Here is a 21811-nt window from a genome sequence, read left to right as displayed (position 1 = left end):
AATTGTTCATTGGTTCCAGAGTCTTGATCAGATTCAATTTGGGCGGGGGGGTGGTTGACAAGACTAATTCATATTTGATAATGTGACTGGCTCTCTTTTTTGATGGTAACAGTCATTGATGATCAAAGTCTAGGAACTTTGGCTTCTTAAGAGTTGAAAAATGATGATAGTTTAATTCTAATATCATTTCCTCTTTAATTAGGTGAACTACTTCTATAAAGAGAAACTTCACTTCACCTACCATTTGGTTTCCCAGTGCTTTAGTTAATATAGAAAATATAGGATATGCTTTCCCTATTCTTACCAATTTTCAATGTAATAACTTTATTTCCTAGCATCTTCTAACGGTAATCAGTTAGTTTTAAAAATAATACTGTAAAATCACAAATTAAACATATTTGCTGTATTTCCATCCATTTGAGCTGTTATTCTAATTGATAGTCAGATTGTTCTTTCTTAGCATCTTCAAGTCGGTTCCTAAATCTTTTTGAAAGGATCCTGATGGTCTTTGACAGATGCCTTGCTACTTGGTATGATTCCTCTTGCATAGCATCTTCCCTAGATCTGAAATCAGCTAAGGAAACTTCATCCTTTTTGAGGACAATGCTGGCATTTGCACCAGCAATCTTGGCCCGCTCTGAACACCGATTATATCCCTCTACCTCACCCCAGCCCTACAACTCTAAGTGATGTAGGAATGACCTGAGGGTCTGGCTGGTCCTTATGAATGTGCAGACAAATTTAGGCTCAAAGAATGTCTGTGGCAAAAATTACTTGACAATAATAAAATAATGGTACTAAAATTTGAAGGGGCTATTTTGACATCGCCATATCAAAATGTCCTGCTGTGAGGCAGCTAACCAGTAGGGAGGCTTGAGGAATCTAGACAGACAGCATGATAGACACTGGAATCAAACTGACCTAGATGTGAACCCCAGATCTGCCATTTAAAAAGTTGTATGAACTTCATATTATTTAATCTCTCAAGCCTCAGCTTCCTCATCCATAAAATAGGGTATTTGTCAATGTGATGCATATAAAACACAGCACTCATCATCACATGGCAAGTACTCAATAAATGGAAATGATGATTGTTTTTGATGATATATCATTGTTGCAAAAATTGATGTAGTGACAGAGAAAAGATTCTAAAATAGCCCAAAACACTCACCACTAGCCACATGAGCCTACTGAGCACTTTAAATGTGGTTAGTCTACATTGCCATGTGTTATAAATATAAAATATGCACTGAAATTTAAAATCTTAGTTTTTTAAAAAAAGATATAAATTATTCCATCAATAATTTTTATTTTGGGGTGCCTGCGTGGCTCAGTCAATCAAACTTCTGCCTTTGGCTCAGGTCAGGATCCCAGGGTCCTGGGATGAGGAAAGCCCCTCATCAGGCTTCCTGCTTAGCTGGGAGCCTGCTTCTCCCTCACCTACTGCCCCTGATTGTGCACTCTCTCTCTTTCTCTCTGTGCCAAATAAATAAAATGTTTAAAAAATAATAATTTTTATTTTATTACATGTTGAAGATATTTGGGGGTATATTAGGTTAAGTAAAATGTATTATTACAGTCAATTTCTTCTTTTATTCTTTCCATTGTGACTATTAGAAAACTTAAAATTACATATGTGATTCATATTATACTCTTATTGGACAGTGGTTCTCTAGAGATGGTAAGAAATTATATACAAGAATTTGAAGACTGAGTGGATGAGGTGTGAGGGACAGGAAAATCACTTTTTTCATCCCCATATATTCAATATCTTCTAATATGAATCAACTTTTAATCAATGCATCTTAATGGATAGCTGTCCTTTTTTTTTTTTTCAAGGAACCATACATATGCATTGGCTATTTTTCCCTCCTTGAAAAAAGGCAGGTCTTCTGGGTCTTGATAACAGATGTTTGACAATAAAAGCAAGTCAGTCCCTTTCAGGGAGAGATTTACATTGATTAGTACCTATCATGTCCCAGACACTTGACATGACCTCTCACTTAATATTAAAATGATTTTTGGAGACAATTACAACCTTCATTTTTACAGATAAGGAAATTGAGATTTGGTGAGGCTAATTAACTCATCCCATGTCACAGAGCAAAGAAGAAATGAAAGTGAGGGCAGAAATGATTCCCATCTGCCTCCTTGCACCATGCTGCCTCTTTCCAATTTGAGTGGTCAGTTAGGGGGAGATGTGTGGGTTGAAGAATAGCTAGGCTTCCAATTTCTGACCCTCACTCATCTTCTTATGTGGCTTTCTTAGTCTCCTGGGTTCTTAGTCCATGATGTGGAACCCAAAATCATACAGGCTACAAAATGTGGAGGTGGAAGCTCTTTGAGGTATTATATTCCAAGGCATTATATTACTTATTTTATAATTATTCTCAGCAACAGAATTATCACATTAGGCATTTTTCAGACAATAACAAGAACATAGATTTTTAAAAAGGAAAAAAATATATATATATAATTTCATATTTCTCAAGAGTATTCACCACAAAATCCAAGTAGTTTGAGTGGGTTTTTCTTCACCTTGTAAACATCAAAAAGGAATAAGGAATCACTACTACTGTTGCTGTTTTTCTTTTCCTCGTATTTTTAAGTACAGTTCCTTCTACTGGATCAAAGTACAATTTAGAATTTTAAAAATATTTTCCTTTGCTTGCTTAGTGCCTTTGCATTGTGGAAACCTATTTTTTTTAAAATTAAAGACATTTTACCTTTTATCTACAGTCTCAAAAAGTTTAACTATTCAAGAAAACCCAAAACCACTAAGCCTCGATATTGGCATATGTCTGCACTAGAGTATTTCTGATATCTCTTCCAGCTAGTATTCAATGATTTTTTTGGAATTCTGTCTCAAACCCCTTCATTGAGATAATGGTCTTAATTTGGCATATTAGGTATATTAGGATATATGAATAAGCATTTACATATAAATAAAAAGCTACCGATAATGTCAGGTTCATTATTTTAATGAATCCTCACAACAAATTTTGAAGGTTACATCATATTCCCATTTCACAGACAAGGAAATTGAGTTTCAGAGAAGTTAATTAGCTTATAGCCAATGTAATATTATAGCAAAAAGGGCAGAAATGCAATTTGAAGTCAAGTTTTCTCTGCTTTCAGAGCTCATGGTTTCTATTTCATTTAGCAATTAAAGACAAGGATAAATCAAAGGAATAGTCCCATTGGCAAAAAGAAAGACCTGAGGTACTCAATTAGGGGCTAAGAATAGCAAGCTCAGCTGGTTTCCTCTCGCAGTAGAATTTTACACATATTATCAGTAGTCCATCAGAGCACCTACTGAGAGAGGCCATGGACAAATAGAGTTCATTCAGTGACCACCACAGTTGGACCCACGAACCATATGTTTTTGCCCCCAAAATATCTCACTAATCTGCGACGGCATCTAAAATTTCAACTATCACAGCTCTGCCTTGGGATAGAGTGGTGGTTCAACAACTGGGTTAGGGCTGGGCTACGGGGGGGTGGGGGTGGGGGGGCAGCATAGGGAGTGGGAGAGATTAGATGGAAGAGTCTGTTGCAATCTTAACATCAAAACAAAGTTTGCACCTGAGATGTCCAGCCCTACAGCAATGCCTGGGTCTACAGAAACCCTTTTCAAGGATCACTGGGGTGCTTTCATGTTGCCTTCCTGCTTGGCGCTTAATCTCTCCTCCCTCTGCTTTACTAGACTGCCCATGAGCCTTAAGACTTAAGAAATTAACAGAATGTGGGCAACCCGAGTGGCCCAGTGGTTTAGCGCCGCCTTCAGCCCAGGGTGTGATCCTGGGATCCCGGGATCGAGTCCCACGTTGGGCTCCCTGCATGGAGCCTGCTTCTCCCTCTGCCTGTGTCTCTGCCTCTCTCTCTCTCTCTCTCTTTCTCTCTGTGTGTCTCTCATGAATAAATAAATAAAATCTTTATTTTTTTTTTAATTTATGATAGTCATACAGAGAGAGAGAGAGGCAGAGACACAGGCAGAGGGAGAAGCAGGCTCCATGCACCGGGAGCCTGACGTGGGATTCGATCCCGGGTCTCCAGGATCGTGCCCTGGGCCAAAGGCAGGCGCCAAACCGCTGCGCCACCCAGGGATCCCTAAATAAAATCTTTAAAAAAAAAGAAATTAACAGAATGTAAAACAGAAAGAAATGATATCTAACCAAAGACAAATTAGAAGTCAAGTCGAAGGAACAGACCTTGGCTGAAATTTTCCACAGCAGAAGGAAATAAAATTCTTCAGATGAAAGGAACCTTAGACTCATCTCTTTCAATTCCCCCGTGTTATGTATGAAGAATTAGAGGCCAGGAGGCAAAGGGCTCTCAAAACCTCAAAAGAAGTTGAGAGAGCGTGGGTTTTGGGGTTGGACAGTCTTGGATTGAAAATCTGACATCATCACTGAATGTGACTTGAGACTATTTACTTACTTTTCTGAATATCACTTTCCTCTTCTGGTAAATAGTGAGAGCTCTCATATGGGTTACAGAATTAAATGAAACAATGCGTATAAATGCATTATTTATATAGGTCTGGAGAAGAACCTCATACCTTTATGGTTATTATTGGCATTTCTAGCTCCTCTCTGTAAAAAAGCTCTTATTATAGTTTGGCGTCCTTGATTTTCAACTGAAATAGAAGAATTAAACCACATGCACTGAGAAGAGATGGATGGTTTCAGCATAAATCTGTCATTTGTACCAATCTGAGGCACACGTGAGTTATGAGCAGGTTTTCTCACACCAGCTGTGTATGTGCATGCCCAACAGAGTGAATGTTTAACAATTAAACTGGTTTTAAATATGTAGCATAGAAGGAATCAAACTGAACATCAGTTCTGATTATCTGCTTGAAAAGCTCATTAAGAAATGAATTATGGAATAGTGGACTAATTAAGCCCATGCAGAAATGTGTATTCCATTTCTGCATAAGACATATTTTTTTTAAATGACTCAAACAGAAGGGCTTGATGTATTGGTATGGCAATTTGGGGAAAAAAATTTCTATTTCCTCCAAATGAAAAACACTAACATTTACTGAGTGCCTACTCAATGCTATACATTATTTCAAATTATCTGCATGGTGAATCTTTATGATATCTGTTATTACTCTGATTTCTTGATGAGGAAAATGAGGTTCAGGGAAGTTTAACAATGTATTTAGGTTACATAATTACTGCGTTGTAGAGCTGGGATTTCAACCTGAAAGTAATTTCACAGCTTTTTCAACTGAGCCCTGAGATAGTAATTTCTGATGTAGATGTGCTACAAAACCTACTTCGTTATGCACATGCACATCAATCTCATATTAAAGATCTCCAAAAAATAAATAAATAAAATAAAGATCTCCATGCACACCTGTCTGATGAGCCCATAAGGTCCACAGAGGAGGGGTCACATGCGCTGTGTTCACCAAGTTCTCCCCAAGACCCAGCTCGGTGCCTGCCATGCGTTACATCTTCAGTAACAAGTTTCTGTTAATGGAAGGAATGAATACTGAATTAGCTAAAAGAATAGAGTTTAGCTCCACAGTTATCCTTTCACAGGTGGCAACAGTGAGGGGAAAAAAGGAGTGTTTTGCCTTTGTTCATACGCTTACTCGGCTCCAGAGTGAAGATGAAAAGCCCAGAGCCTCTGAAAGTGCTGAGCTCAACAAGCCAAGTCACCAGCAGGCTAAAGGACAGGTACAGTATTTAGCTCGGGCTACGTCCTCCTGAAGCAGATGTCCAGCACATCCTGATTCCTCGAACAACAGCCGGCCCACATACGTGACAGAGGTCGCAAGTAACTCCCACAAGCATCTCCAGCCAGAGGAGCCCAGACATTGGCAACCCAGCTGTTGAGGAGCAGTCCGCAATGAAAATTCACAGAACCCAATTTCCCTCACTTGGTTCTTCCCAAAGAGGCCATTAGCGTCCCGCAGCCCGCTTCTTTGCCTCTACATCTGGGAAGCAAGCAGAGCCGTTCGCTCAGTCCTTGGGGCATAAACTGGGGAAGAAAGGTCTTTCACATCCACGTTAGGTGACATAGTCAAGAGACCTTTCCATGGCACTTGCTAGTCCCCCAAATGATACGAACATTTAGGGGGCAGATAGAGACACGGGAACCCAACAAAGAAATGGAAGGAGCAGCCATGGGGCGAGAAAAAGAAACGAGAGAGCGTTGTCCGTACGTCAAGGTTATAAAGCGTTTTCAGAAGTAGGAAATGACCAAGGATATTAGTATCAAATTCAGTAAAGCCGAGCGAGTTAAATAAGGCGGGAAGAGACAAGTAGCCATTAGATATGCCCACTGGGAAGTCACGGCGCCCTTCGGAAAGAGCAGGTCTGCGAGGGCGCCAGTGTGGATTCATTATCGTGACCCCTCCCCAGACCCAGATCTGGCGTTTGGTGCCCACAGCGCCCAGGACGCGGCTGGCACACACCAGGCACGTAACAGGCGCCAGCGGACGGACGCCCAAATGAATGAAAACAAGACGTAGTAGTTTATTTTGGAAAAAAAAAAAATCCCAAAGGCATTTAAAACTGCTCTTAAGATGTACCAGTGTTTTCTAAATTAAATCACTGGGTCTAAAATTATCACCATACATTTGGCCTCTCCCTCCCAAGGCCCTGAAGCCCAAACAACTCCGTTCCTATGGAGAACATATAATTTGCCGTCTGCAAAGAGGAAGTCTCACACATTAGAAGCATTCCTATGTTTCTGTGCTTAGAGTGACCTTTTAAGTTGCTGCTGTGATGTCATTAGTGTTCACAATTTTACGCAAGATTAGGCGTGTAATTATGTGTTAAATAGTTCTGGCTCCTACTTGCTGTTTAATAGAGCAGAGTGCATTAGGCGCATCCCATATGCAGTAGCTCAAGGCCACGGACACCGACAGAAAACTGCATCCATTTGCTCTTTCCCTGCCTCGTACGCCCCTCGCCCTTGCAGCTGTCACCTCCAGGCCTCGGCGCTGGTACCCATGGAGAAGCCACGGCACAGAGTAGCACTCAGAACTGTTACTCGCCAGCCGAAGCTTCCAGAGACAGGAGGCGTCTGCCTAAAGGATTTAACTTATTTTTTTTTTAATTTTTATTTATTTATGATAATCACAGAGAGAGAAAGAGAGAGAGGCAGAGACATAGGCAGAGGGAGAAGCAGGCTCCATGCACCGGGAGCCCGATGTGGGATTCGATCCCGGGTCTCCAGGATCCCGCCCTGGGCCAAAGGCAGGTGCCAAACCGCTGCGCCACCCAGGGATCCCCTAAAGGATTTAACTTAAATGAAAAATCAGAACTTGAGCATTTGTAGCAATGTTTCTCACCTGAGCTGCAGCCCTCATGCAAAATACCTGGGCAGCTTTTTAAAAAATCCCAATGCCAGAGCCCCACCCAAAAGGTTCTCGCTGGTCTGGCCTGAGATCCGGTATTTTTCTAGACCTTTTCCCAGATGATGGTGATGCGTGGCCAGCGTTCAGGGACCTCTCTATGCTCTTCTGGCTCAGGATGGGTATCGGAACGTAATGAGAATGAGTAAGTACTTCAGATTTTATTATCTCAGTATCTCAGAAAACTATTTTTCCTCTCTTGAGTGTCTCTGCCCACAGGGGGAAAAAAATCAATAGTCTCGATGTACAAGTACAAAGCAACTTAATTGGATTTTTTTACAAAAAGATAAAATCCATCCATTTGCTGTAAAAACTAATAACAGAGGACAAAAGAAAGAAGCGAATGTTCAGTATGTTCCTACTGTGTGCCTTGATCCGACGTTAGGAATCGAGCATCTGTTACTTCATGCGTCTTCCAAGCAACCCAGAAAAACAAACGCTGCCATTCCCATTTCTACAGCTGAGGAAACTAAGACACAGGGGGGTGAAGGTGACTTGTCCAAAGTCCCACAGTTGGCGCATGGTGATGCCCGGGGCCCACAAATGCATAGGCCCCATCTGCTCTCCTGGGGTCCTGCTGCCCTTCTAAAGGAGAACTTGGATGATATCCAGGGAGTAACGGAAACTTCCTGCCGAGTCAATGACAAAGACAGAGGGAGCAGGGCAGTCAGGAGGAGGAGCCCGAGGAGGTGGGAGTGGGAGAAGGAACAGCATCCTGACCCCGGGAAGCATCAGGAGGGAGCCACAGCAGTGGCACCGCGCAGGCGGCCGGAGTCAGTGACCATCACGATGTCAAGTGGATAGTGGAGGGCTGGGCGGCGGGTGCACCCAGTGTGTCCTTGTGTGAGCTGCCGGTGTGAGCCGCAGGTGTGAGCTGCCGGTGTGAGCCGCAGGTGTGAGCCGCAGGTGTAAACCGCCGTCAGGGCGTGTGAGACACAGCCCTGCCCTGAAGTGGCCTTGGCCCAGCCGGGAGGCGGAGTCGCAGCCCAGCAGCGGGGAGCCTGCTTTCTCCCACGGGTTCCACCCCAGAGCTGGGAGCGGGCCGAGGAAGCCGCTAACGTGGCTGAAGGGAGGCTCCCTAAAAGCGGTGACCCCGGAGATGGGCCCGCAGACAACGGCTGTCACTCACCAGGCAGGGGAGGGAGGCAGAGGGGACACGTAGACTGAGTCAAGGCGGTAGGAAGGTACAGGCTGTGTCGGGAGGCCGAAGAGGCCCCACGCCGGTTCCCGAGGCAGGTGGGCGCATCCTCGGGCCACTTGCTGTCGTTCAGGCGGAGGCTGCGGCTGGGGGGTTGCTGGTTCTCAGACCCCAGTCGCCCCAGACCTTCAGGCATGGCTGTTCCAGGCCGCCGCCGCCGCTGCTCCGCTGCTGCTGCTGCTTCGTCGTTTCCTCCTTCTCCTTCTCATCTTCTTCTTTATTCCGGTTCCACTTTCTTTTTATGGAAGCAACCAGAGCAGCAGCCCTAGGCTAGGGTGGACAGTGGCGGCTTCACGACCAGGTCCCCAAGAGCAGCCCCAGGCAGTGCCAGGTGAGCTCCTCCGGGCCAGGCCCAGGGCCTCCCCCGGGGGCCCGGGGCTCGGGAGGCGTCTCCGCGCTCCAGGGGCCGCACTGGCCTCACCGCGCCCGAGAAGATGCCGCAGCAGGTGACCTCGGGATGGAGCGGGAGCCGGGCTGCTCCCACGGCCCACAGCCCTGCGCACGCTCTGCTCGTGCTAGGGCTCCAAATTACAAAGTAGCATACACTGCTTTTTTTTGTCTCTTTATCACTTTCCTAATCACAACTCAAATGAGATGTTCCTTGTCTTATGAAGTGAGCGGAGTTGAAGTAATTATTTAGGAGCTCAGGAGGCCTGCCTCTGAGCTCAGGGAACCTCCAAACCTGCTTCCATTAACATCCTGGGTGTTTCTTTGAAGCCTGGAAATTTTTTCAACTTCCGCAGAACCTTTACGCTGTTGTCCTTAAAGCAGCTACTCTCTTTCATTTTAATTAACAGCAAACCTCACAGGGTTTAAGTAACAGTTTGTCTGGGCTGGAGAAACTCCAAATCCACCTATTGGACTAACCCGAGGAGTCAGTGAAAGTCCTTTCCAACAAGCTTTAGACGGTTCATTAGGATGAATGTATCTTCCGTCTCCCCCTTTCCGTATCCTCTTAAAACAACAAGCCGGGGGCCACGCTAGCATCACGGCGTCTGGAGGTGTCCTACGCCCGTTAGATCACTCGCTCCTCTCACTTGGAGTGATGTCAGAGCGTCTACAATACGGACGGTGTGTCTGTGAAATGCCGGTGGTAACCGGGAGCAGGGCAGGAGCTCAGCCATCGACTGCTTTACTTTAACGCAGAGGGGCCACTTTTCCGTCTACTGCACATGCCTAGGCCTTCGGGAGTGACTGAGGTGAGCAGAAGACTCCACCAGAGTCACGGATGAGCTAATTCCTGGGAGATTAAGCCAACCCTCATTCCTAGAGGGTAGTTCATCCAACGTAGTCAAGTCATTCTGATTTCCTGCGGGCTCCTTGGCTTTAACAATGGATTCAATCTCCATCCTGTTGGATATGCTTTAAAGATCTTCAAAAAGGAACACAACTAACTTGAAATATCTCGGATCCATGTAATTTATTTATTATTTATTTATTTTTTTATTTTTATTTTTTTTTTATTTTTAAGGATCCATGTAATTTAAAGAGCCAGCAGGTTCAACGTCCAAGGCTTCCTAAAGCCATCCATTCAGGTGTCACCTTTAATTCTCACTGTTTATCCACGGAGACCAGGGGTGGGAGGATGACTTCTTGCGTCTAGACCGGTTACCAAACCCCCACCGCCCCCACGGCCTCCTCCGTTCCTTGCATCTCTGATGCTGACCCAGGGCTGCTGGATGAGATGTATTCCCCGGCCTAGTCCCGGAGAGGTAGTAACAAAATGTTGGAGCTGAGAGCGACCGTCAAGGTTCTCTGTTTCAAACTCTCTATATTACGGATGAAAAACAACCGAGTCTAACCAAAGTTAAAACCATTCACCAAAGTTAAATGACTTTTTAAAGACCACACAGCGAGGGAGTGACAAAATTGGGCCTCTCGCCGACCACTGACTCCAAGTCCGTGCTCTGAGCCCTTGCCACTCGCTGTTCTCTGCAGACACTCCACACGGCATCACCTGAGAGCTGTTAGAAATGCAGAAACTCAGGCACCACCCAGGTCCCAGGGAATCAGATTCCTCATTGTTATAAGACCCCCAGGTAATTCCTACGCACATCACAGTTTGAGAATCGCTGGGCTAACATCATAAAATGTCTCTCTGTGGAGAGCATGAGAATTGGATTCAAAACCAATCAGACATTGGTTTTGAAGCATGGCTTCACTTTTTCTAAATCTGAACAGATTTCTCAAATGAAGCATCATTTGCAATCCGGAAATAATAGCACCATCCACCTTACATTTTTCATAATATAAGTACAACGTAAATATATGCATATACATCTCATGATATATGCATAAATATATACAAATAGCTAATAGATCATATAATAGTCCATATTTCTAGTCTCACGCGTTCCATTAATATCGCATTCAACCAGAAGGAAAGCCACACGTGATTATACGTCATGAAGAAACCACTTTCCTTATTTTGTTCTATTGATTCAATGTTATTTTAACTTTTATATGTGGTTATGATTTCTATGATATTTCATATTTCTAAATCTCTAGAAAATGACTAATACATAGAAAATAAATAATAAGAGCTAACTTCTTTTAGTGCTTTGCTTGGAGATGAAACAACATAATCCGTAAGCCAAATCCTATCCAGGAGAACACAACGTTCCTCTAACATCCTGACTCTGGATCTTATAAACCCAGCCTCCAGGAGCCAGAGGGTGTCTGTTCTGCTTCTGCGAATTTCTCAGAGACTCGACTGCCACAGAATGAACCCACAGCTTTGGCAACAGCCGAGCATATTTAAAAGATGTTTTGTCAAAAAAATATAAATAAATAAATAAATAAGTAATAAATAATAAATAAGTAATAAATAATAATAAATAAATAAAAAGATGTTTTGTCACCGATATGTCACATCTGCCAGCATCAAGGAAGACAGTTTGAATAGGAAAAGCGAAAGAGAATTTTAGTATCTAAACCTGAACCAAAATTTTGGAAAAGTACAATGTACTACAGAGTGTGGAAACAACCAAAGTTAGATTAGTGGGGAAGGAATACGATGCTGACATGGATTAGAAAGCCACGCTTCCCATGGCAGGGGCTCTCAGCCCTGGCAGTGCACTAGAGACGATGAGGGGCTGTTGTAAAAGTTGAACGTGCATTTCTGAGGAAGGGACTAGGCCGCATGGTGTTTGAGATTCCCGGTTGATTTTAACGTGCAGCCGGGGCTGAGAACACTGCCCTGAGCCACAGAACCCTGGCCCTGTAGCAGCGTTAGTCCACTGGAGCGTTGACTGTTCCCAAACTTCAGGTGGTGGTAACTTCAGTGTGTTTGTTCTCCTTCTAGGTCTTTTCGCCATTCCTCCAGGACTTCCACCATAAGGAAAGGAGCCCCTGGACCAACATCCTCTAAGATGTTTATATGGACCAGCGGCCGGACCTCTTCATCTTACAGACATGATGAGAAAAGGTAAATCCCTGGGACTCTGGGGGCTTCTCAGAATCACTTAACCCAACTACCCAGAGCCATGCCAGTAAGAGAGCATGAGGCACCTGAGCACTGTGTTCCACAGGTGCTGATGTGGGGCGGGCTCTCCATCCTAGGAGTGGGCTTCCTGACCTTTCGCCTCCCCCCTTGCACTCTCTGTGCGATTTTGCAAAGGCTGCTCCCTGTCAGAAACGCCCTCGGCCCGTGCACGCGTGTACCCCCTCATCACTTGGCTAGCTCCGGCTCTGCTTTCAGGTGTCCACTCAATCAGAGCCTCCCGCCACCCTCTTGACCAGCACAAATCTTGTGGTTTGCTCTCCATTGAACCCCCCACAGTACTTGGCACACAACGCTCCATAAATACTGATCCAAAATGATGAAAATTATATTTCAAGGACTTATGGGAGGGAAGGAAAGCAGAAACCACGAGGGGATGAGATGACGATGGTCAAGTCCATGGAGCCCTCAAGGTCCCTAGGAGAGTAGCCTGGGGTAGGAGAGGAATGGAGGAATGAGAAGGAAGATTGAAAGGCAAAGCCAATATTAATAAAAGACAAAATGGCAATTATACAGCTCAGTCCAGCACCCCCACTTGGGTTGAGGGAGTAAATCCATTCATAAAATTCTTTGGCTATTTTTAAATATGTGTTTTCTCTCCATTTGTTTTCTTCTGCTTCTCTCTTTTCTCATTGCCCTTACACTATCTCTTAGGTTTGGTGAAGTTTAAAACCCCACTACTTACACCAGCATATTGCAATATTGCAACTTAAGGGGGGCTCACCTGCCTGCAGAATCTGATAAAACCAGGCTTGATAAATGGGGCTGGGCACAAGGAAGGACCTGAGGGGGGTTTACTTGATTGCACTTTTGAGAACTGGTGGTTTTATTTTTCCTTTTAAAGTCTATTTTACCCTATAGAGGAAATCCTTTGAATAATTTTGAAAGCAAAATTGTTCTTCACAGTAACTATATATTGCAGCAAAAACCTTGGAAGCAACTTCAGTATTCATAATGGAAAATCTGTTAAATAAATCATAGAATGTAGTATATCACTTAGCACTTAAAAATGCTTTGACAAAATATTAACTGAAAAATCAAGTTGAAAAATTACAAACTACGATTGCAGCCATAAGAAAATATATATACATAGGAAAAGGCCTGAAAGGAAAAACATGTTTTCACTTCTCCATTTTCCAAATCCTTTGTAATATGTTATACCATCTTAATTATGGGGAAAATAACGATATGATGTTTAAGTAAAATTACAGCCCAGAAGGCAACTAGCATTTGAAAAAGTCCTAGTGCTCATTGCAGCAGAAGAAAATCAACTGAAAATTCTGTATCTTTGTTCATCTCAAGATTTCCACATGCTTTTTCCAATGTTTAATCAAGTTATTTTTCATATGCTTTCAAGCCAAGTAAGTGAATAATCTTCCAGCAACATCTTTACCCTAAGACCAAAACTTGGTATGCCATTTGAAAATTCCATATTTTGCGTGTAATCTCATTTCCTAAATTAAAAAAAAAAAAAAAGCCCACTGACAGTGATGGTGAAAAATGGCAGAGATTCTGTTGCCTGACAGCAATGTCGTGATTTTCAATGGCTAGCCTGAGACTTGAAGGCCTCATCAGAGCAGGTGAAATGGGATTTATTTCACTTTCTATTTATCCTCTCTGAATAATTAAGTATATTTTGGTATATATACATTTTTTTTCTTTTACAAAAAGATTAACACCTAAGAAGCAATTACTGTATATGTTTTACCTAAGCTGTTCCCTGAATTTATAAGATAGAGATTACTGGGTCCATTTTGTAGATGTGGAAGCTGAAGCTTAGAGATTTCAAAGACCTTCCAAGGGTCCAACAAGTAGCCAGTCAGTGATGGAATCGGAATCTGGACTCAAGATCATATTCTCTCTCCCGCATCCCAAAGCTTACACAGGCTCTTCCAGACACGAGACCCTCGAAGCAGCCGTCAACAGCCAAGCTGCTGGGGAGAGATTGTGTTAACTTACAGCTCAAAATTGCATATCAAAGGAGGTAGTAAACGTGTGGATATGATATAGTGGCAATGTGTGTGCAGCTAAAGGGAGCCGGTATTTAGCCTCATATTCCATACTATTACAGTGATATGAAACTCTTAAATGACTGCTTTCATTTTTTAATTCTCAAATTATGATCTCAATAACTCTAAGATTTAAAATATTAACTACAAGAAATGATTTTCAGGAAGCTATATTTATGGTGTAGAAATGCCAGGGTCTACGAAATCAATCTGCTTGGCTTTAACCTTGAAAGTCAAAGACAGACGGAAAACCAGCCAACGAATGCAGCCGCGGAATCTGCTACTAAGGCGGTACCCTCGGTGTGGCGTTGGTTCATTTGTCTGGACCCTCCCCTTGGCCGCACCTTCGTCTTCGCTGCTGAATTCAGACGCTTGTGCAATAGGATCAGGTTTTATTTTTTTTTTAATTTTTTTTTATTTTTATTTATTTATGATAGGCACACAGTGAGAGAGAGAGAGAGGCAGAGACACAGGCAGAGGGAGAAGCAGGCTCCATGCACCGGGAGCCCGATGTGGGATTCGATCCCGGGTCTCCAGGATCGCGCCCTGGACCAAAGGCAGGCGCCAAACCGCTGCGCCACCCAGGGATCCCAGGATCAGGTTTTAAAAGTGACTTGGAACAGTGTCTGTTCCTCTGCTGAGGATGCTCTTAGTGGCAGTAATCATGGTGATAATGAAGGTGATGATGGCTGATAATGAATCTAGATAATTAAGGTCCTCAAGTTAATTATTTGGAAATAAAATAACTAGGTTGTCTGGCAGCACTGCCCAGATCTGCCGGTAGTTCCTCCACCTTCACTTTCTTATTCTGCAAACCTGGCCTCTGCGTGTCTGCTTCTCCAGCTGTGCTTCTGCAGCAGTCCCCGGGGCGGGGCAGCCGGCGTCCTCAGCTCCTCTCCAAACACCTCGGGAGCACAGCCAAGCTGTCGGGACCGGGGCTTCCCTGGGGCTCGTCAAGAGGAGGAACATCAGGAAACAGCTACAGACAGGCAGAGCAAGCAAGTGGAAGGAAAAGTCCACTAAACATTCGGAAGCCAAACATCTTCTGGCTCAAGGGAAATTGAAGTCAATTTTACATTTTTTTTTTATTCATTCGTGGAATTCATTCCTTGTTCTGACCCACTATATGCAAAACACTGATTTCTATGCTTATCCTCCATTCCACACACGAGCAGTAGGAAGAAATACTGTTTCATCTCTGAACAAACTTCTTTGTTAGGTGAGCTTAGTTTAATCCCCAAATTGCAGGTGGCAAACTAAAACAGCATCGACAGTAACTAATTCAGAATTTAAAGAGACAGTTTATCGGCTGAGGACATTACGGCTGAGTTTTTATCAAATATTCTCTGGATTGTTTTTGATAAATAGCGAGCTGATATAAAGGACTTTTATCATGTGAACACGCAGAGGATGATGATACAATAAGCCTCTGCGTACTCTTCATTGACGCTAAAAATATAAAGCAACCAGAATTTTTTAAGCCCTTCGGATGCTGCCCTAATAGCACCCTCCTCCCTATCCCAGACCCTATCCAGAGATAACCATCTTTCTGAATTTTCTGTTTATCACTCCCTTGCTTTTTCTTCATGAGTTGATCACATTTGAATCTTTAAACCATATACTGTTTACTTCTGAATGTTTGGAGACTATAAAGGGGAATCACGGCTTATGAATCATTCTGCAACTGACTCTTTTTCACCAAACGCTGTGTTTCTATGACCTGTCGATGCTGATGTGAGTAGTGGAACTCCTTTTCTCTGCTGTGTGGCCTATTAATCGTCTACCATTTATCCATCCAGTCTATCGCTACTAGACATTTGCATTATTTCTAGTTCTTTTTGTGCCAACGACGCTGCTAGGTCCCTCTTGTCCATATCTCCTTGCATACTTGGTACAAATATTTCTTGGGATATGTGCCTAACTTGGGAATATTCGGTTCAAAAGTATGCACAGCTTCCACTCTATCGGGTAACGCCATTGCTTCCAAAGCCGCCGTCGATGTGACTGCCTTGCTCTGCAACCTTGCTGGGGTTTTCAGATTCTCAGTTTCATTAATCCAGAGGGCACTGTGCTTTCAATTCTCATTTCTCAGATTACTAATAAGACTTAGCCTATTTCTCTTGTTCTTTTCTGTGAAGTGCCTGTTCAAATATGTAGTCAATTTTTTGCCTTTTTCTTATTGATTCATAGGAATTCCTTGTAAAAATTTATATGAACCCTTTGTTTATTGTGTGCAAGTAGCTTCTCCCAGTTTGATGCTTGTTTTCACTTTCTTTATGATATCTTTTCATAAACATATGTTCTTGTTTTAATGTATTCTAAGTGATTTTTTTGAATATTTTGAAAGCCCTTCCTATTCTTTTGCCTTCTCTTTCATATTTTGTACATTTGTCTTTCACAATTAGGTCTTTAATCATCCAAAGTTGACTTTTGAGTTTTGTGAAGTAGGCATCCAATTTTTTTTTCCTCTATGGAGAACCAATTGACCCAGCACCTTTTATTAGATAGGATATCCTTCCCCAAGGATCTCAAGGCGCACAGGTGTCATTTATTAGGCTTCCACATATGCATGGATGTGTTTCTGGATCTCCATTTTGTTTCACCGGGCAACTTTGTCTACCTCACACAGGCACCACGCTTGAGCTTACGAACTTTATCATTGTGATAATCTTGATATCTAACAGGACAATTCACACGCCTGTTCTTTTGTCATCAGGAGTGTATTTGCTCTCCTTAGATGGTTGTACTTCCATTTAAATCTTAGAATCAGCTTGTCAAGTCATACCTTCCCTGCTTGGAATTTTTATGGAATTCCTTGAAATTTTAATGGAATTTTATGAAATCTATTCATTAACTTGTGGAAAATTTGCATCCTTCTGTCATCAAATCTCTCTCTGAATATAATTAATCTCTACATTGATTTGTCTTCCCTAACATCTCTCAATGAACTTTTACAATTTCTCTAAAGAGAATTTGCATATAGTTTATTAAATTTATTCCTAAATATTTTGATTTTTTAAAGTTAAATTGTATCCTTTTATAGGCATATGGAAAGGGAAATGGTATATCAACTTTTGTTTCAACTATGCTAATTTTCTAATTAATTTTAGCAATGTATCTATAGATTCTTTTATATGTTCTCCATAGTCATATCATTAGTGAATAATACATTTTGCTTCTTTTTTATCAGTAAATATACCATTTATTTATTTTTCTTGCCATATTATACCATGCCATATATTAAATAAAACAGATAATAGTGAATCTTTACTTTGTTCCTGTTCATAAAGAGGATCCTTTAAACATTTCACTATTAAGTATCAGGTTTACTATATGTGTTTCCTCTACATTATTCATCACATTAAGAATGTTCCCATCTATTTCTAATTCCATAAAGGTTTTCATCATTAATGGATGTTATTTTTCTCTTCATATGATGGTAACCCTTTAATATGTTTATCTAATCTGTAACATCAATAGATAGTCAAATGATGACCAACATTATTATATTCCTAGGATAATCCCAAATTGGTCATGATGTGTTTTCACTTTTATGTACTCCTAGATTTAGTAAGCCAACTTGTTTTTTAAATTTTTGCATTTATGTTTATGAATGAAATTGGCCCATAATTCCCCTTTTTACGTTGTCTGATTTGCTTTCAGAATCAAAATTTGCTAACCTCATTAATAGGTTGGATAACATTCTATGTTTTTCTATACTCCAGAATGACTTGTATAATATAGGTAGAACTCGCCTATAAAACATCAGAGCCTGGTATTTCCATTATAAAGATATTTTAAATTTACGAGTCTATTTTTTTTAATAATTTAGAACTGTTTAGATTTTCTAGTTATTTCTGAATCAGTTTCAGTAAGTCATGTGTTTATAAGAATTTGCTGTATATTTCAATAAATTACCTATTTCAAAGTTCTCAACTCTTTTGCTTTTAAGTTGCTTTACGTATCCTCTATTATCTTTCTAATCCATGCTGTATGTGTATTTATGGTTTTTTCTTAATATTTATCTGACCCTTCTCTACTTTATTCTTGATCAATCTTGTCAGAGATTTGCCTATTTCATTAGTTTTTTCAAAAAATGAATTTTGAATTCATTGATCCTTGAATATAATTTATCTTCTATCTTTTATTATTTCCCTCTTACATTTTCTTTTAATATATTCTCTTCACCTTTTTATAACTCCCTAAGTTAGATGGCTAGCATATTAATTTTCAGGCTCCTTTCTTATCTATACAAGCATCTAATATTGTACATGTCTAACTATGTATTGCTTTAGTCACATCCCATTAATCACCCTATAGTGTTTTTATTATCATTCAGTCCTAAATAGGTCCTAATTTATCATGTCTTATTCTATGACCTATGAGTTCTTTGGAACTCAATTTTTATTTCCATATATACAGCCATTCTAGTTACTTTTTGATATTTATTTTTATACCATTATCACACTAGAGCCAAATAATGTGGTCAATATAAAGATAATACTTCTCAAAGGTCCTATAGGTTATAAGGATACCCTAACTTATCTAAACGATTCACATAATTTTCTCTTTCCTTCTATATTTTTCACTAAGAACTTTATCAATTCTAACATGCTGGTAGATCAGGCAAAAAACAAATAAAAATTATAAATCAAGATATCGCTGGGAAATTGTATAATCTGGTAAGTTAAAAGCAGGACTAAAAAAGAACTAACTCCTACTTCTGTTTCCATAATTTTGCTCTCATCCTTTGTCTATTATTCATAAAACAATCTTATAAGACTTCCTCAGGAGTCTTGTAGATTAATAAGTTTATAATAATATTAGGTTCATGGACAAAACTTCTCATATCCATGACTATATTAAATGTGACTGTCATTTGTTCTCAAATTCAAAGCACATTTCACCCAATGGTATGTATACTTTAAAAGATTGGAAAAAGAATAATAATTAGATTAATCAAAATGGACTGTATAAAAATACACCTACTAACTCATGGGGAAAAAATTTAAAAAACATGAAATCTGGAACTTTAAGTGGGAGCCCCCCCCCCACTTTAAGAAGAAGCACATCTCAAAAACGTGGAAGGATTTGGACAAAAGGCAGAACAATGGCTACTTGAATCAGCGCCACTCCCAGCTCTGCTGTGTGAGGGAACAGGCTCAGTGTTCCTGGAGCAGAAATGTCTAGGCGCTCTGCTCATTTCAGCTCAGCTGCATTCAGCCATCCACTGCCCCACAGATTCACCCCCAAAGGACCTCACAGAAGACTCTTTTCCTTGAAGTCTAGAAATGAGACTTCCTAGTGCCAGGAAAGCTTGAAGTTATTCTGGAAAAATTAGTAAATTTGTTAGTGGTAGAGTCCACTGGGGACTGATAGGGAAAAAATACCAGGAGCTTGTTCCCACCCTGGTTCTCTGACTTACTTGGTTTCACTTGGCCACTTAGCCTCCTTACACTGGTTACCTCACAACCTAAGCACATCGTAGCCATTTCTAGCCCACACAAAAGGAACATATTTTGTGACCCTAACAAACGCAAGAGACTGAGCTGACTGAGCCTACAAGGATGAATGTGGTCTGGCTCTAACTCTTAAGCAGCTCAGTATTCGTTAGGCCAAAATGGCATAAATACAAATATTCAATATGTTAAGTATCATGTGAGCATCTCCTCCAAGTAACTTCAGATTTACAGAATTCTTTACTTTTACTCCTATCATCCCTACTTCTCTTTCCCACATGCCCCAGGCCCTCTCACCAATCCCACAGTTCCAGGACCACTGGCTGACCTATCTTCCTGCCCATTCTGTGCTCTAGCACTCTTGCTGCCTTTTGTTCCTCTGATAAGAGAGTCTCATTAAAGCCCACAGTGTTACTTGTTCCAAACACAAATGATGCTTAGATCTAAATTTTCATCTCCCCTGCCACTGCTTTTTTTTTCTACTCCTCTTTATTAAACACATGAAACACTGGGAGTTTCAGAATCTGCCTCTATCTCCAGACGTAAACTTTTCTAAACAACCAGCCACACTAACATGAGTGATTTTTCTAAAGTACAAATGTGATTATAGAACTTCAGTCCTTAAATTTCATGGTTCCTCTAACTTCAGAAGACACACAAGATCCTTTATCTCTGGCCCCTGTGTATCTCACCAGCTTGCTGCCTGCTACCCCTACCCACCAGATCCTAGGACCCAACCCACCAGATCCTAGAATCCAACCATACTCAACTACTCCTATTCTCTCTCACATCTTGCCTAGATACTCTTCTCTTTCTCAATTGTTTGCTCATCAGAAACTCACTTCAGTCTGTTATAGGACCCTTTATCCTTGCCACTGAAATCAAGTTATGGCCTTCAGCTGGGCACACTCCTATACCACCTTCATGCTTGTAAAGCATAGCCCTGGGATGGTTTACTACCGCTAATCTGCCGCATGAGAGACACAGAGAGAGGCAGAGACACAGGCAGAGGGAGAAGCAGGCTCCATGCAGGGATCCTGACGTGGGATCGATCCCAGGCCTCCAGGATCAGGCCCTGGACTGAAGGCGGCGCTAAACCGCTGAGCCACCCTGGCTGCCCATAATCTGCCGAATTCAAATAGGGAAGACTAAGGAGGAAGATCTACACACTTCACTCCTTCACCCGAGCTCAGGACGCTATGCTTGTGAGGCACCATCAGCCTCTCCCTTCTTAGCCAGAGCAGCAAAAGTCTCTTCTTGGAAACCCTGAAAAGTAAGGACATAAGAATCCCAGGTTTAACACTTTCTACCATTTCCCCAGTGATCCAAGCCAAGTACTTGGGCATAAATCTAAACTACATCCTTCTGACCTCATCATCCTCTACCTTCTATCAATCACCAAACCCTAAAGTTTTATCTCCACATATTTCTCCATACATCCTTTTCTCTCCAACTATCCTACCCCAATCCTACATCCAGGCCTCATCATCCTCTGCCAACACTACAGTAACAATTTCCTAACTCTTTCTGATGTGTCTCGTCCCGTTTCTAACCTAATCTCCACGCTGCAGCCCGAGTGATCTTCTGCCGCTCGGTTCTGATTGTGTCACTCTCTGACAGCCTCCTGTTAACCTCAGGATAAAGGCCAAGCCCTTTACAATGACTTAGCCTTTCATGACCTACTTCCTTTCCAGAGTCACCTGCCCCCCTCCCCCTGCCCCACACTCAATCCAGTGATATTGAAATGTCTGTAGTTTCTGACGGGCATCACACCGTTGCAAATCTTCATCCCTTCTTTCACGTGAGTCCTTCTGTCTGAAGGACACTTGAGTCCCCATCTCATCGCTGCTTCCACCTTGAAGACTCTGCTCCAGGCATTACCTCCAGGAAGCCTTCCCTAACCTCAATGCCTCATTGCTTCCTGTCCTGCTCTCAGGCTGGGAGGTCACTTCTCTTTCGAACTCACTCTGTGAGTCACTCCGTCATTGAATTCCCTACCCCATGTCGATATTTATTTTTATGTCCGTCTTGGGCAGAGGCCCTGTCCCCAGGAATCAGAGGTTACCAGCACTCAAGGTACGTTCGTAGACTTAACCTGAGCTCTTTGTTCTTACCAATCATCCATTCCTTAATTTATCCGTGAACTCAATCCTAATAATTTATTGATGAATTTCATGGGTATGTCCCACCCCACTCATCCACTCTTTTTGCTAAGTAATATCCTGATTTCCTAGATGCCTTCGGCCTGTGTGGAAACCAATCATT

At 41.8% G+C, this 21811-nt stretch overlaps 1 protein-coding gene across 2 annotated transcripts in view; it reads left to right on the top strand.

Annotated features, from left to right (window-relative positions):
* KCNMB2 (potassium calcium-activated channel subfamily M regulatory beta subunit 2) overlaps nt 1-21811 on the top strand; it is a 201109-nt gene that overhangs the window by 161095 nt on the left and 18203 nt on the right. For both annotated transcript variants that reach the window (XM_041731489.1, XM_041731487.1), the window contains exon 2: nt 11881-12003. In XM_041731489.1, the coding sequence (XP_041587423.1) occupies nt 11948-12003 (56 nt within the window). In that variant the 5' untranslated portion in view covers nt 11881-11947. The remainder of the gene's footprint in view (nt 1-11880; nt 12004-21811) is intronic.

This window comes from Vulpes lagopus, chromosome 17 (assembly GCF_018345385.1).
Source record: "Vulpes lagopus strain Blue_001 chromosome 17, ASM1834538v1, whole genome shotgun sequence".
NCBI classification, from domain to species: Eukaryota; Metazoa; Chordata; class Mammalia; order Carnivora; family Canidae; genus Vulpes; species Vulpes lagopus.
Note: the sequence above shows the minus strand (reverse complement) of the source record. Positions and strands in the feature narration are given on the sequence as shown.